Genomic DNA, 15,426 nt, shown 5'->3' with positions numbered 1-15,426 from the left:
AAAAATAATAGAAATGCTAAAATCAGAGCGTTTACACCTTAATTTCTCTTTATTACGAATAAAATGCTCGTTACACACATGCGCAACGTTCGGAAAGTCATATAAACAACTTTTAATAAAAGTATTTTCACAGAGGACAATGACTCATTACAACGGCGAATTTCGAAGGGGAAGGTACATAGATTATATATTCCGATCTTTTAAACAACAATAGACATTTTTATCGATTAATTAACAATTATTTTAATATTTTAATGAATTCTTATTATAATTAAGATTGTTTAAACGCATATATATTTATTTAAATATTACTTAAGTTTTGACGTACTTTGAATATTAATTAATTGCAATTTTATGTTATAGTTGATGAAAATTTTACCCCTTCCCACCGAAGTCATCACTGCGCAAGAACATTACAACAAATGTACATTTGTTTAAACAATTACATAAAAATTAAAAGAATAATACAATTAGGAACGTTATAATCTTAAATTTTATTGATTAAATAGATTATTTTCTTTTATACATATGCGCAACGTTCGAAAGGTCCTGTAAACAACTTTCACCAAAAGAACTTTAACAGAGGATAATGACTCAGATCAACGGTGGATTTCAAGGAGGAGGGATAATAGAACATATACTCCGAGCTTTTAGACAACAATAGACGCTTGCATCGATTAATTAACAATTATTTTAATATTTTAATGAATTCTTATTATAATTAAGATTGTTTAAACGCATATATATTTATTTAAACATTACTTAACTTTTGACGTACTTTAAATATTAATTAATTTCGATTTTATGTTTTAATAGATGAAAATTTTTCCCCACCTCCTCAAAGTCATCACTGCGCAAGAACGTAACAAAAAATGTACATTAGTTTAAACAATTATACAAAAAATAAAAGAATATTAAAATGAGAGCGTTATAATATTAAATTTTATTGATTAATTTTATTGATTTTCTTTTATACACATGCGCAATTTTCGGAAAGTCACATAAACAACTTTCACCAAAAGAACTCTAACAGAGGATAATGACCCAGATCAACGGTGGATTTTAAGGAGGAGGGATAATAGAACATATACTCCGAGCTTTTAGACAACAATAGACGCTTGCATCGATTAATTAACAATTATTTTAATATTTTAATGAATTCTTATTATAATTACGATTGTTTAAACGCATATATATTTATTTAAACATTACCTAACTTTTGACGTACTTTAAATATTAATTAATTTCGATTTTATGTTTTAATAGATGAAAATTTTACCCCTCCCCTCTGAAGTCATCACTGCGCAAGAACATAACAACAAATGTACATTTGTTTAAACAATTACATAAAAATTGAAATAAGGTTAAAATCAGAATTTTATATAATTTTTATTTCTATTTATTACAATTAATTTTCTCGTTACATACATAAGAAACTTTCCGAAAGCCATGTATATAACATTCATTAAAAAGAAACTTTTTAATATGACAATGTTTCAGTCTTACAGTAGATTTCGAAGAGGAAAGTTCATCAAAAGGTACATCTTTATTTTTAGATTACAATATACATTTCTATCGTTTAATTAACAATTATTTAAGGTGTATTGAACAAAGTATTATTCTCTACTAATACTTATATATATAATTGCTTATAAACATATACATCCATTATTTTAAATATTACATACTCTCCTATTGACTTATTTTGAATATAGAAAATAATTTTAATATGAATTTATTTTTATGATTTTAGATGACTGTTTCTTCAGCTTGATTGCGTTCTTGGATTGTAACATAATTATAAACTATACCAATTACTTAGATTGTTTTTCAATCATTGTTACATAAAATTTAATATCAAACGTTTAATAAAATTTTATTATTTTTTTAGAAACAATTCAATGGGTAGCGGGTGAATTTCTTCTTCGCAAAGGGCGCCATTTGTTAAGAAGGAATTTACTTCAGGGATGCGACCCTGCCCACGCGAGCCTTGATTCTATCTTTCTCCCAAGGATAGAATCATGTCCTTCCCTCAACTTTTTAAAGTGAAACATCCTATCCTTTTTTTTTATTTTTTTTATTTTACTTTGCTTTTTTTAACTCGCGATTTTGCAAGCATAGATGTGCACGTAGCATAGGAACTGAAACTGCATTAGAAGGGATGTCTACCACCGCTATTAGTAAGACGGGCCCAGGGATTCAGTTCCTCAAGCTTGCAGTAAATATAGTGCTGGTGGGCAAACTGTACGTGCAGCGTAAGTTCCTCGTAATATAGATTAGAGTCAGTGGATTAGTCCAACCGGTGGGATACCACTTGAAAAAAAAACTTAAAAGTTTCACTTTAAAAAGCCTACTTTTCAACTTCTTCCCTATCCCTTTGTTTTTTTTGGTTGCAGGTTACATAGGAGGAGGACCACACCAGGACAGCACGAGGACCATACCAGGACAACACGAGGACCACACCAGGACAGCACGAGGACTTAATTATAATAAAGGATAGTGTAAGATAATTATTTGTATAATTAAATGTATAATTAAATGTATAATTAAATTTATAATTACATGTATAATTTTAATCTATTTATTCTTCTCCCCTTAGCACATTACACGCGTGTGACATTTATATTTAATGTATTTTACTTGTTCACAGGTTCCATGTTACTTCGATTCCATTCATGATTTACTCCTCTTTTATCATTTTGTTATTTGGTTTTCTACTTTTCTCTTTATTCTCGTTAATAATTTCAAGGATTTTTTTTCTCGGTACTTTCATTTTCTATGGTTTCAATTCAATTCGGATGGGGCATCTTCAGGATGCACATCCCGGGTCTTCAGAAGCGGTTACCTCCTCGTGGTTAGACCTGGGCAATGGTATTTTACTTTCAGTATAATGTTTAACATATTTTATATGTTATGCATTCCATTGCAAGTAAAATCCAGCTAAAGACCGCTTACTACATATTATAATGATAATTAGTTTCTTTCATTTTCCTAATTAATATCATATTACAATTATTACATTGTTTTCCCTTTAATACTACCTTCATATTATATCCCACATTAAAATACTCGATTTATTTTCTAGGAACACTAATCTTGTGCATTCTTTCAGACGTTTTTGACGTGCAGTGCGGTCGGTAAAGCACGTCTCGGTCGCGTTCGCGATAAAAAACTTTTTTATAGTTTTTTATTTTCGTTACCGTCACCCATCGTCATCCTAAGGGTAGGAGACCCATCGGGCATTCATCACTGAAGATTAAAAGTAAGTATAATTTTTCTATGAAACATTTTCTATGATAAATTTTCAATAGTTTTCGATTACGACGAAGATATTAATCGTTCTTTTTCATTTTCTGTTTCAGAACATCATTGCAATCGAGCGCGTAGGCAATGAGGTACTCGAGTGTTTGCATCGTTAAACAAAAATCGGAAATTTTTCGGGTAAAGAAACTCCGAAAGTTTCTTTATTCGGTTTATACGTGTGCCATCGTCATCTAAGGGTAGGAGACCCATCGGGCATTCATCACTGAAGATAAAAGGTAAATTAATTTTTCTATTAATATATTTCTTTAATAATTACTTATAATTTTTAAACTATAACAATGATTCTAATCGTTTTGTTCTTTTCTCTCTTTTCAGAAGGCTAAGTGTTAGTGTTAGTGTTTGATATTTGAACTGCGTGCAATGCAGTTGTAAAATTAGAATCAGTGTCGTGGTCGCGATAAGAAACACGTAAGTTTCTGATTTTCGTTGGAACCGTCTACGGCATCGTCATTTAAGGGTAGGAGACCCATCGGGCATTCATCAATCAAGATAGAAGGTAAATTCATTTTTCTATTAAACATTTCTTTAATAATTACTTGTAATTTTTAAATGGTAACAATGATACTAATAGTTTTCTTATTTTCTCTCTTTTCAGAAAGGTAAGCGAGTGTTGGTGTTTGATTTTTGAACTGCGCGCAATGCAGTTGCAAAAAATTAGAGTCAGTGTTTGTGCGAATAATTAAAAATACAATTTTTATCGCGAAGTAGAGTCATGTTTGTTCGAATAATTAAAATACAATTTTATCGCGAAGTAGAGTCGTGTTTGTTCGAATAATTAAAATACAATTTTTATCGCGAAGTAGAGTCATGTTCGTACGATAATTAAAATAAAATTTTATCGCGAAGTAGAGTCATGTTTGTTCGAATAATTAAAATACAATTTTTATCGCGGAGTAGAGTCAGTGCATTCGGTCATCGTCACCCTAAGGGTAGGAGACCCGTCGTGCATTCATCAATGAAGATTAGAAGTAAGTATATTTTTTATGAAACATTTTCTATGATAAATTTTCAATAGTTTTTGATTACGACGACGATATTAATCGTTCTTTTTCATTTTCTGTTTCAGAACATCATTGCAATTCGTGCGCGAAGCAATGTAACGGGAGTGTTTGATCGTTTATAATTATAATTTAAAATCACGGATTAGAAGCACGATCGTTCGTTAATTAAAATTCGGTCGCGTTTCGCGTTCGCGTTCGCGTTATTTTTGAGATTTATATATTCAATTAACTGCGAGCAATGCAGTTAATTGCATTAGAGTTTGTTCGTATAAAATTATAGTTTTTTAATTTTAAAACAGTCGTACAGACTGTTCGCGAAGTAGAGTCAGTGAAGTGCATCAGTGAAGTGAACGCCTATCGGGAGTGAAATTTTTTGTTTGCATTGACTGCGTGCAATGCAGTCTTTGAATTAGATTGTAGAATCAGTGTTTGTACGAATAATTAAAGTAACATTTTAATCGCGAAGTAGAGTCAGTGACCGGGCGTAAATTAATTCAAATCGTATCGCGTATGTAGAGTCAGTGTTGTTCGCCGTTTAAGAAAAATTTCGGTTTCGATAAGAAACTCTTTTATAGTTTCTTATATTCGTTTACCGCGATATTAGAGTCACGGGAGTGCGAGGAAAAGTGCATCGAGAATTCTCCCATGGATCTGATGGACGAGGGATGCAGCTGGACCATTTGCTACGAAGTAGGAGTGTTTTGGAGCCACCGCAGAACTTCTAATGCTAATTGTTCATATTGCATACATGCGTCATTTTATTTTAAAATGCCACATATATGTAATATAACATTTAGCAGGTCGTGAGTAAAATTTAAAGTCCCTCCGGTGCTCAATCATGCCGAGGATGAAAGGTCCCAATCGGCACGAGTTACTGGTTGTAATTATTCCAAAAAATTATTGACGAGCACATGAGTGATTTTAAAAAAGGATTAGTCCTTTTTTGAAATTGCTCATGAAACTGTATATTTTATTGTATGTTATATTATAAGTTCAGGATAGGTCTTCTTGTCTCATCGGTTAAATTCATTTAATTAACAGTGCAATTAATTAATGCACTTTTCTTTTTTATTACGTGTTTCGTTCGCGTTTAGTAGTGGTGAAATCGAGTATTAATTTACTCGATTTCGTCCAATAAAGCATGTAATAAATGTCTTACATGCATTGCTTCGTACTTAGTTTATTTAATCGCGATTTTATTTTTCGATATAATCAAAAAATGAGCAAGAAGACAAACCCATTCGCGACGGATAGACTCTGGCTGTTATATGGTGGCTCAAAGCCCAGTTCTTTCATTAGAACAGCCATTTAACGAAAGAGTCGTCCGAGATTTTTATTATTTTTTTTAAATTCTTAAAATCTTTTTAAAAGTCATTATAAATGACTTGTAGAGTCATAGCCCGCTTAGATTATGAGAGAACATTTTTATATAATAATCAAATCTTAGATTAGGATTTTCAGCAATTAATATACTAATCCCCGTTTCTCCCCCCTATACTTTCTGCGTTCTCATTATGCGTGTGCCCAGGTGTTACACGTATGGGTGAGAAACGGTTAGTATGGGTTTAGTTTTAAGTTTTTCTCCCCCCATTTGGCGTCTGTCATTGTGCTAGTGATTGCACGGTGTACATTGCACATGTGTGTGCGGTTAGGAATGTGCATTGTACATCGTTTCGCGATACGTAATACCGCGCTTATTATTTTTTAAAGTTATTGAATAAAAATAACTTGTAGAGTCACGCGTACGATACGAAATTTTTTTTTTAACAATCGTTTTGCATAGTAGAGTTACCGCATTTATTTCGGAAACTATGATATACTCGTATATAACTAGTATGCATATATACTAGTTTATACTTGTATTTTTGCATTAGTCATTTATGCAATAATCACTAGCCTTGACAGACGATTACAGCAATTGGTACGTACTCCCATAAATTTAGAAAACGCGTTTGAACTAGGGTGTCGGAGGTGCCCCGGGGCATGCTCTCTAGTTTAGGCTTTTGCACCCTGGTGGTATGTGTGAGAACCGTGGAGTGTGTGGGTGGGTATGCATGTGTATTTTTTTGAGCGAATGTGAAACTTTAATTATAAGTAGGTAGGACCCCGGAATGGCACGTGGCATACTTGCACTTTTCAGTGCGAGTCCCCACCTCCGGGTTTTATACGGAATTGTCACAAAATTATATCTTTTTTATTCTATCTTGCTTGACTTGTAAATCTTTTTTGTGACAATTCTGTAATATGCATTATGTATCATGATTCAAAGGGATTTGCAACCATTTAAGAAATTCATTTCTATTTCGATTTATCTCGAACGAGATAGAGTCGAAATCAAATCCGCAAAACCTTTGATGAATTGATACTTAGTTTTAAGTATTATAACTAGCACTTCGCACTATCGCGATTTAATCTTGAAATGTTTCATATAATTTAATATAAAGAATAATTAAATAAAAATATTGCAAAGAAATGCATTGCATTTTTAGTATTATTTTTATTTCAATTCGATTATATTACTCGATAGTAAAAGTGTTATTAGGTCATCGATTAGCATAATTAACTGCTCGGACATTCGATTAAATGTGCTCGTGTAATATGTGCACAGTCGATGAACTTTTAAGTTCGTTGATTGTCCACGAGCTAGGATAGCTAACGGGAAACGCGAATGCATTTTGTAATAATTAATAAATAGAGTCACCCCCTTAACGAACATCGGAATTATTTGCAAAGATGTATGATGAAAGAAAATAAATGGAATTATTTCATATATATATTGTAATGTGAAATGTATTTCATTTATATTAGTGTTATAAGCAGTTGAGAGTAATTGGGTGAAAATGTCTTGAAGTCGTTTCTAAATTGTACGACCATAATTTGGCATATTATAACGGTTTGGTATTAGAATAGAATCGATACTTTACATGGTTAATAATATTCCTTTCGGCGATGAGATATCTCTCGACCAAAAGGTAATAATTATTTTCTATGTAAAAAGCTCAGGATGTTTTACTAATCACATTTTTCTTTTCAGGGTTGTGTTAGGGTCGGTTAGGTTTTTTTTTATATATAGAATCAGGGACGATTCTAATTCTATATCATTAATCGTTGTAATATGCCAAATTATGCGAATACTTTTTGGAACGATTGACGTTTTTGGTCAAAGATTCTTTTCATGCTCGCACGTAGGGAATGTCCGACAGTAGGCTTGAAGAAAGAAGAGGCTAAAAGCCGAAGAGGCCCCCACTTAATTGTGGCTCAAGAGGGCAACTACAGACTTAATGAGTTATTTTCAAATTCAACAGCATGGTTGAATTTTTGAAAATAGCTCGTTGGTCATTTGATATTTTTATTGTTTTATTTTTTTGTTTTGCTCGTCAATAATTTATAATGGTTATTAAGAATGGTAATAATTAAAATAGTTTTCTTTTTGTTACAGGTGACCATCGTTGGATTTGCCATGCCACCCACCAAAGACCAAACATAATTTTTCCTTAAAATAAATCGAGTATTAAGAAAATTTGATTTTATAAATGATATTTCATTTAAAAGATAGAAAATACTTTAAAATCATGATAGAGTACAATACCATTCCCGAATTCCCGCTCCAATATCATATCATTTTCTAATTTCCTATTACACACACAATTTCCCCACTTTTCATTCTTCATTTCATTAGTAGAAACTAATTATCTTATAATGTTTTTTAATGTCTCTTTTATTGTTTTAGTTATCAAGATTTATTCAATTATTATATTATATATTTAATTAATTTTCGTTTTATTTTGTTTCAGGATATGATTAATTCCAATGCATTTGTAAGTATTGGATTTTGATCTAGAAAAGGAATATGCTTTCGATGCATTCATTGGTTCTTCTGTTTTCTGTTTCAGGTTCGTTTCCAGTATTTTTTTCAATGGGTAGCGGGTAGATTCTTTCTTTGCTAAGAAAGAATCTACTTCAGGGATGCGACCCTGCCCACGCGAGCCTTGATTCTATCTTACTCCCAAGGATAGAATCATGTCTTTACCTAAAATTCCACCCACACCAAACGATCCTTTTCTTAATATTTTATTGGCAGGATGAATTATGTGAAAGAGGGACCAGAAGTCGACTGAATAATGGTAAACGGTAATATTTTAATATGTTTATTACTTTAATATTGCATCGCTCTCTCTCGTGAGAAAAATCATTGCTATGCACTTTCGTGTTTTTACAGATTTCATGGATCAGTGCAAATTATACTGTAATTAATACTATAATTTAGATGGATTGGAAATTATTAATTATAAAATATTTAGGATCACTCATGGCATCTTTGCAAATCTAAAATAATCTTTTCTTTTTCTTTTTCAGGTTCGTTTCAAGGCCCACTTTTCTTCTTCTTCCATACCCCTTTGTTTTTTTTATGTTGCAGGTTCAATAGGTGGAGGACCAGAGGAGGACCAGAGGACCAGACAAGGACTTAGTTATAGTAACGGATGGTATTAGGAAATTATTATTATAATAATTAAATGTATAATATTTCGATCTGTGCTTATTGTTCTCCCCGTAGCATCGTGCACGTGTGATAATTATTTTTAATGTATTTTTAATGTATTTTATTTGTTCATAGGTTCCATGTTTTTTCGTTTCTATTCATATTTCACTCCTCCTTTATCATTTTGATATTTGGTATTCCATTTTTCTCTTCATTATCGATAATAATTGCAAGGATTTTCCGAATAAAACTCTTAGGGTGGGGCCTAAGAGTGGGGCTCATTAAAAAACGTTCTCGGGGCTTTCATTTTCTATGGTTTCAATTTAATTCGGATGGGGACATCTTCAGGATGCACATCCCGGGTCTTCAAAAGCGGTTACCTCCTCGTGGTTAGACCTGGGCAATGGTATTTTACTTTCAGTATAATGTTTAACATATTTTATATGTTATACATTCCATTGCAAGTAAAATCTAGCCAAAGACCGCTTACCATAAACATTATAATTGTAATTAGTTTCTTTTAAATCCCTAATTAAACCATATTTCTTTACTCCCCTTTCCTTGATTCCTTATATCCATTGAATATACAGAAACTAATTACTTTATAATGTTTTTTAATAACTTTTATATTTTTACAGATACCACACGGTACAATCTTGGATTATTTAATTATTACTTGGTTTCAGAAAATGATTAATTTCAAAACGCACTTATATATTATATTACTATATGAATATTTTAAATTACTTCATGAAAGGATTGATTTTCCAACGCACGTGTAAAAATCGATTTTTAAATAACTTTTATATCTTTATTAAACTTTTGTAATTTCAACTTAGTAGCAGTTATATATATATAAGAGCTTGCATTCATTGCATCATTGCAGTCCTAGAATAATCTTTTCTTTTCACGTTTGTCGTCAAATTTATTTGAATCATCTTTCGTTTTAATCATCTTATAATTTCATCTCTGTCAGTTAAAACAACATTCGTCCTTATCTACAGTAGTTCATAATTTACTTATGGTAACGTATACCAATAACTATCCTTACCATCTTTCGGCCAAAGAAGCAATGTTAGAAAAGGTTTAAGCTAAAATAAGCATTTACAGCACAAGTAAATCTTATATATTATCTTTCAGTAGATTACTATATATTTTTTAAAAATCTATTTAACTCAAAAACAATATATCGCTAAAAGAACAAATTGTATTTTCTTTATATTCACCGAATTCCATTATGATAAATTTTCGATACATCTCTAAAATTTATTTTATCAATCTTTAAAATAATTCTTTTTAATCGCCATCACTAACAAAAGTATATTTATGATATTAAAGTTCAAAAACTTTTTAAAATAGAATAAAATAAAATAACACTGCAAATTTTTTTATTGGAGGATTTTGATAAAATCATAGAAAATGATGGCAAAAACATATTTTTCATATAAAACGAGAGAAATAAAGCTGATATGTAAACGATCGCGATCACAAATCCTATACTTTGTTTCAATCCCTTGTTCATCCTTTGAGAGAATTGTATATACTGTCTATAATAGGGTAGGCAAGTCATTTCACTCTATTACGCTAGTATATCCAAAGGGAATAAATAATGAAGGCGAACTATACACGCGTGCATATAATTGCTTCGACGAAGAAATGGACTCGATTGATCATCGTATTCCACCACAATTTCAAAGAAATCCGAGATAAGAGGAGATGGACGAAATTCAATATCAATATATCCGTTACACCAGATATCTTATGAACGTTCTCGGCCAATGGCCATATCAAAGTTCCGTAGAAAGGTTCCTCGTCTCCGTTCTATTCGTGCCAACTATTGCTGCACAGTTAATTCTTCAGGTAAATATATTCGATCCTTAATATATTACAAACGATCAAATGACTGGTTTCAAATTTAGAACTGAAATTGTGCTTTTACGTGTTAATGCCTTTCTTTCCTTTGATTTTACGCAAAATGATAATTATAAATCTAGTCTTATTATTATTTAATAATTAGTTCATTTAATATTTATGCAACATTTAAGCTTTTCAAATATAATAGAATTATAGTAGAGTTGCAATAAAAACATTAACACAAATTTTTGATTAAATCCACTGTTGTAATTATCGGTAAAATTGATTATTTTTATTATAGTGTGGATAGGTTCATATGTACAATCGATAGATTTAATGTCAATTCAATACAAGATAAAGAATCGCTTAGGGACAATTTTAAAGCGATCATTATAATTTTTTAAAACTTATTTTAAATTTTTGTACAAATAATTCAGTATGCATATCAAATATATATCAAATATTATAAGTTATGTTATTAATGTATATAAATTAAATATAAATTTTAGGGTGGTGGTTTGATATGTGCTATAGTTGACATTGATGCTTTCATGGAAGGTGTAGCTCCTTTTATCATAAGTTTTATGTGTTTAGCCAAGTATATCAATTTTGCTTATAATTTTGAGCAAGTACGTTCGATATATTATCAAATTGATTATAACTCGTATACATAAATATAACATGTATATAATCATTATATGTCATTGATCATGACATAGATGAAGGATTTAATTACGACGATGCAAAAGGATTGGAAATTATATATGAAATACGATTACGAACGTAACATTCTCTGTCGATATTACGAAGTTGGAAAGAAAGCTACTTTTGCATATTCAGGTTTCGAAATCTTTATAAATAATTATTTCTTTTTACTTAGAATAGAAGTAATGTATTTTCGATTGTGTCATTTTGTTTACAGCTGCTATTTATGGTTTGATGTTACCATTTATGATGGTACCAGGCTTGATAAATGTGGCTAATGTTTTGGGAATTCTTAATTCGACTGATGATAAACCTTTGTTATTTCGAGTTGAGTATTTCGTTGATGTGGAAACTTATTATTATCCTTTGTTAATACAATCTTATTTTGGTACGATTGGATACATCACGATTGTCGTTGCAGTCGATACGATTAATCTGTTTTACGTTCAGCATGGGTGTGCATTATGCGAAATTTTGGGGTAAATATATACATATTTTAGAGTTAATATTTACATATTTACATATAGAGGGTGTCTAAAAAAGTTGGGATCAAAGTAATACTACCGATTACTTCGGTCAAATAAATGGAAAATGTTCGTATAAACCTGTGTCCGAAAATCCTTTATTGGAAAGAAATTAATAAACATTCGTAGATTTATAAGCAAAATTCATGTTACAGATTTTATTTTACATTTTTGACTCATTTTTACATGTAAAATCTGTCCTGCTTACGTGTTTCACCAGTTACAGGGGATATTCTATATATGAATTTTATTTTATACGGTTTTTTGAGGACCGTTTCTACCGTGTAAAAAAAGAGTTTAGTGTGCTTGTCTGTAGCATATATTATGGAAGTCATTATTTGTCTGAAAGGAATTTTACCGTTCAAATTCAGTAAAAAAAATAATTTTTTAGTACTCTGCTTTTTATTTTAATATTAAAGAATGTCAAAGGGAGCAACTTTTTTATATTTAAATAACATAGAAATTTTAAATATATTTAGATATTATTCAACAATAAAAATAAAACAAAATTTAATGTCTATTTCAATATATGCAAATCTATTTCCAAAAATTCCTAATAATACTTTTTATTCGTTTATTATACAGATCAAGAACACGCATGTAATTTATTTTAATTACATACATGTTATTAATATCTAATTACATCTATAGTCTGTATAGTAATTAAATAGTATTTTTAATTGTTTCTTTTTTTTCTAAATAAAGATCAGTTTTTTTGCAGATATTATTTAGAGAACATCGTAGAGGGTGATGATCTAGAAATAGATCTAATTCCAAACGTTCATGACGATAGAGCTCATTATGCTATGAAAGAATGCATCAAACTTCATAATCACGTTATACAGTTAGTATAAAAATCAGTATCAAAGTTAGTTAGAAATATACAGTTTACGATAAGACTACTTATGGTACTTTGCAATTATATTTTTTATATTTTTTTACTCTTACATAACTCAAAAGGTACGCTACTAAATTGGAAGAGACGTGGACGATTTCTCATTTTTTTCAATTAATGTTTAACATGATTGGTATAAGTTTCACAGGATATCAGGTTGAGTAACTATTCATTTGATGATCTTATTTTTTTATTTGTTTGTAAAAAATATTTTAACTTACTTTTTTATTAGGCTGCCATGAAATTGGATGAACCAGACGTAGCTTTAGGTTACGGTGGTTTTACGTTAACTTTAACGTTTGTTGTCTTCCTCGAAAGTTGGCCAGGACAGCAACTATTGGATCATACTGATCGTATTAGTGTATATGCGTAAGATAGTGATCATGTGCATTATTAATATTATTATTATTTTTATTATTATTTTTATTATTATTATATTGGAGAAGAAAAAAGCATATTTAACAGGAAACAAAAATATCATATTTTCAAACGAAAATTCTAAAGTTCAGATAACTTTTATTATGAAAAAGCAGAAAAAAACATTGAAGAAATTGATGCAAATGATTGTCCTATTATTTCTCTTCTTTTATTTTTTAATTTAATAATTACAATAATTTGTTTTTTTTTGGTATTTTAGTAGCAGAGGAAAATGGTACCAATCATCGTTAGCTACTAGAACAGACCTAAAAATCATGCTAATGAGATGTGTAAAACCGATTCAATTAACCGCTGGAAAATTATACGTCTTAAATTTAGAGAATTTTAGTAAGGTAAGATGGTTAATACATTTTGTTGGATAAAAAAAATTCATTTTAAAATTTATTTAATTTTTATCAGTAATTGATTGTTAAACGATGTTATTTATTTCAAGGTTGTCAAAACGTCCTTTTCCTATTTTACCGTTTTGCGCTCCGTACAATGATTATTGAAATCTATGATAAATCCACGAAAAATATTAAAATTATAATTTTAATCATGGACGTAGATGAATGTATAAAGAAAATTATGATCTTCGTATCGTTAACTATGTATGAGTGTTTTAATGATTATAAATAAGCGTATTAAGCGTTCAATGAAAAATAAAATTGTTTTTTAAATCTTAATAACGCCATTTTAAGAGACATTAATGGAAAACAAAAGTAATTCTTGAATATCTTTCTTGAACATAAGATTATAATAAGAATACATTATTTAAACAAAAATAATTCATAAATTTTACAAAATATATAGAATTACATTTTATACTCACGATGTAATCACTTCTCTTACTGTTCTTGGGCTTTGCTAAAAGTCCTTGATTGTCTTCACCCTCGAATTGGTAGTCGATTTCGTTCAAAATAGATAATAAAGTGGAACGGATAGAAAGAGAAAGTGAGAAGAAGTTTTAGAATGGTTTTTCCCTTATTGCAAGTCTGAAGAAGGTAAAAGCATCGAAAAGGGTTAAAGGAACAAAGAAAATTACTCATACGTAGACCATAATATGAAAGACTCGAAACATTAAACACGCAAACATACATACGTATATATATATATACAAATGTACACACATGTATAAAGTCTGTCAAGCAAATGACATTTTTTACAAGCTACTCTAGCTAATTATAGATCGCTTACTTCCATCATCAGACATGACAAGTAAAATCAGCCAAAGACCGCTTACCATAAACATTATAAACGTAATAAGTTTCTTTTAACTTCATAATTAATATCATATTTTTAGTCCATTACTTGGTTTCTCCTATCCAATTAATCTATAGAAACTAATTACTTTATAATGTTTTTTAATAACTTTTATATTTGTACAGATACCACACGGAACAATCTCTGATTATTTAAATTTTACTTTGTTTCAGGAAATGATTAATTACAACACACTTGCAAAGCTCCTTTTTAAATCATTTTTATACTTTTACAGATATCAGGAAGTATTTCAAGATTGTGGCAATTTAATGAATATTTTACTTTATTTCAGGATAGGATTAATTTTCTAACGCACATGTTAGTATCGTTTTTTAAATAACTTTTATATGTTTATTATACTTTTGTAATTCCAGCCAAATAGCAGTCGCGATCTATATAAGAGCTTGCATTCATTGCATCTTTGCAATCCTGGAATAATTTTTTCTTTTTCACGTTCATTTTCTTACCTTCAATGATTGGGAGAAATCACGTCCTTACCTAGAATTACACCCACCACACTTTCTTTACTTATTTCTCTTTCTTTATTTTTCTCTATGCATCTTTCTTTTTTCTTTTTTTTATCTCTTGAAATCAAAATTTTTCTGCAATAAATTTGTCAAACAACTCTACTCTTTTGAGGTAAAATGAACAATCGTTTTTTGTTTTTTATTCGCGATTTGGTATGCATAAATATTCATTAGTATAGGGATTTGTCTTTTACCATATATATATTGTAATTAGTTTCATTCTGATGCGTAAATTAACTATAAAAAAATTAAAAAATATAAATAGAAAAATATGTTTTTTTTTAGTCAATAATATTTTTGTTAGATTGTGCAAGTTATAATGAGTTGCATTTCGCTACTCATTGGAGATTACATTTTGTATAACTTATAAAAAATAGCTACTAATATATTAAAATCATATATCATTTCTAAACAAAAAATGTATTGTAACACTATA

At 29.9% G+C, this 15,426-nt stretch overlaps 1 protein-coding gene across 1 annotated transcript; it reads left to right on the top strand.

Annotated features, from left to right (window-relative positions):
• Window positions 1-10,521: 10,521 nt before the first annotated feature.
• LOC122523224 lies at window positions 10,522-13,863 on the top strand. The gene is made up of 9 exons (XM_043644881.1): window positions 10,522-10,665; window positions 11,169-11,288; window positions 11,379-11,499; window positions 11,582-11,843; window positions 12,610-12,732; window positions 12,849-12,939; window positions 13,016-13,152; window positions 13,421-13,553; window positions 13,655-13,863. Exons 1-9 carry the CDS (start codon window positions 10,522-10,524, stop codon window positions 13,703-13,705), a joined length of 1,182 nt encoding a protein of 393 aa, XP_043500816.1. The 3' UTR covers window positions 13,706-13,863.
• The last annotated feature ends 1,563 nt before the right edge of the window (window positions 13,864-15,426 follow it).

Source organism: Polistes fuscatus, unplaced genomic scaffold (assembly GCF_010416935.1).
Source record: "Polistes fuscatus isolate 324 unplaced genomic scaffold, CU_Pfus_HIC Scaffold6, whole genome shotgun sequence".
Taxonomy (NCBI): domain Eukaryota; kingdom Metazoa; phylum Arthropoda; class Insecta; order Hymenoptera; family Vespidae; genus Polistes; species Polistes fuscatus.
This window is presented reverse-complemented; position numbering and strand designations above follow the sequence as displayed.

Bases quoted from the DNA above. Each gene is read 5' to 3' on its own strand.
- LOC122523224 (XM_043644881.1), top strand. From the start codon at position 10,522: ATGGACGAAATTCAATATCAATATATCCGTTACACCAGATATCTTATG. The intron at 11,289-11,378 runs GTACGTTCGATA...ATCATGACATAG, and splicing joins TTGCTTATAATTTTGAGCAA to ATGAAGGATTTAATTACGAC. The intron at 12,733-12,848 runs GTTAGTATAAAA...ATAACTCAAAAG, and splicing joins CTTCATAATCACGTTATACA to GTACGCTACTAAATTGGAAG.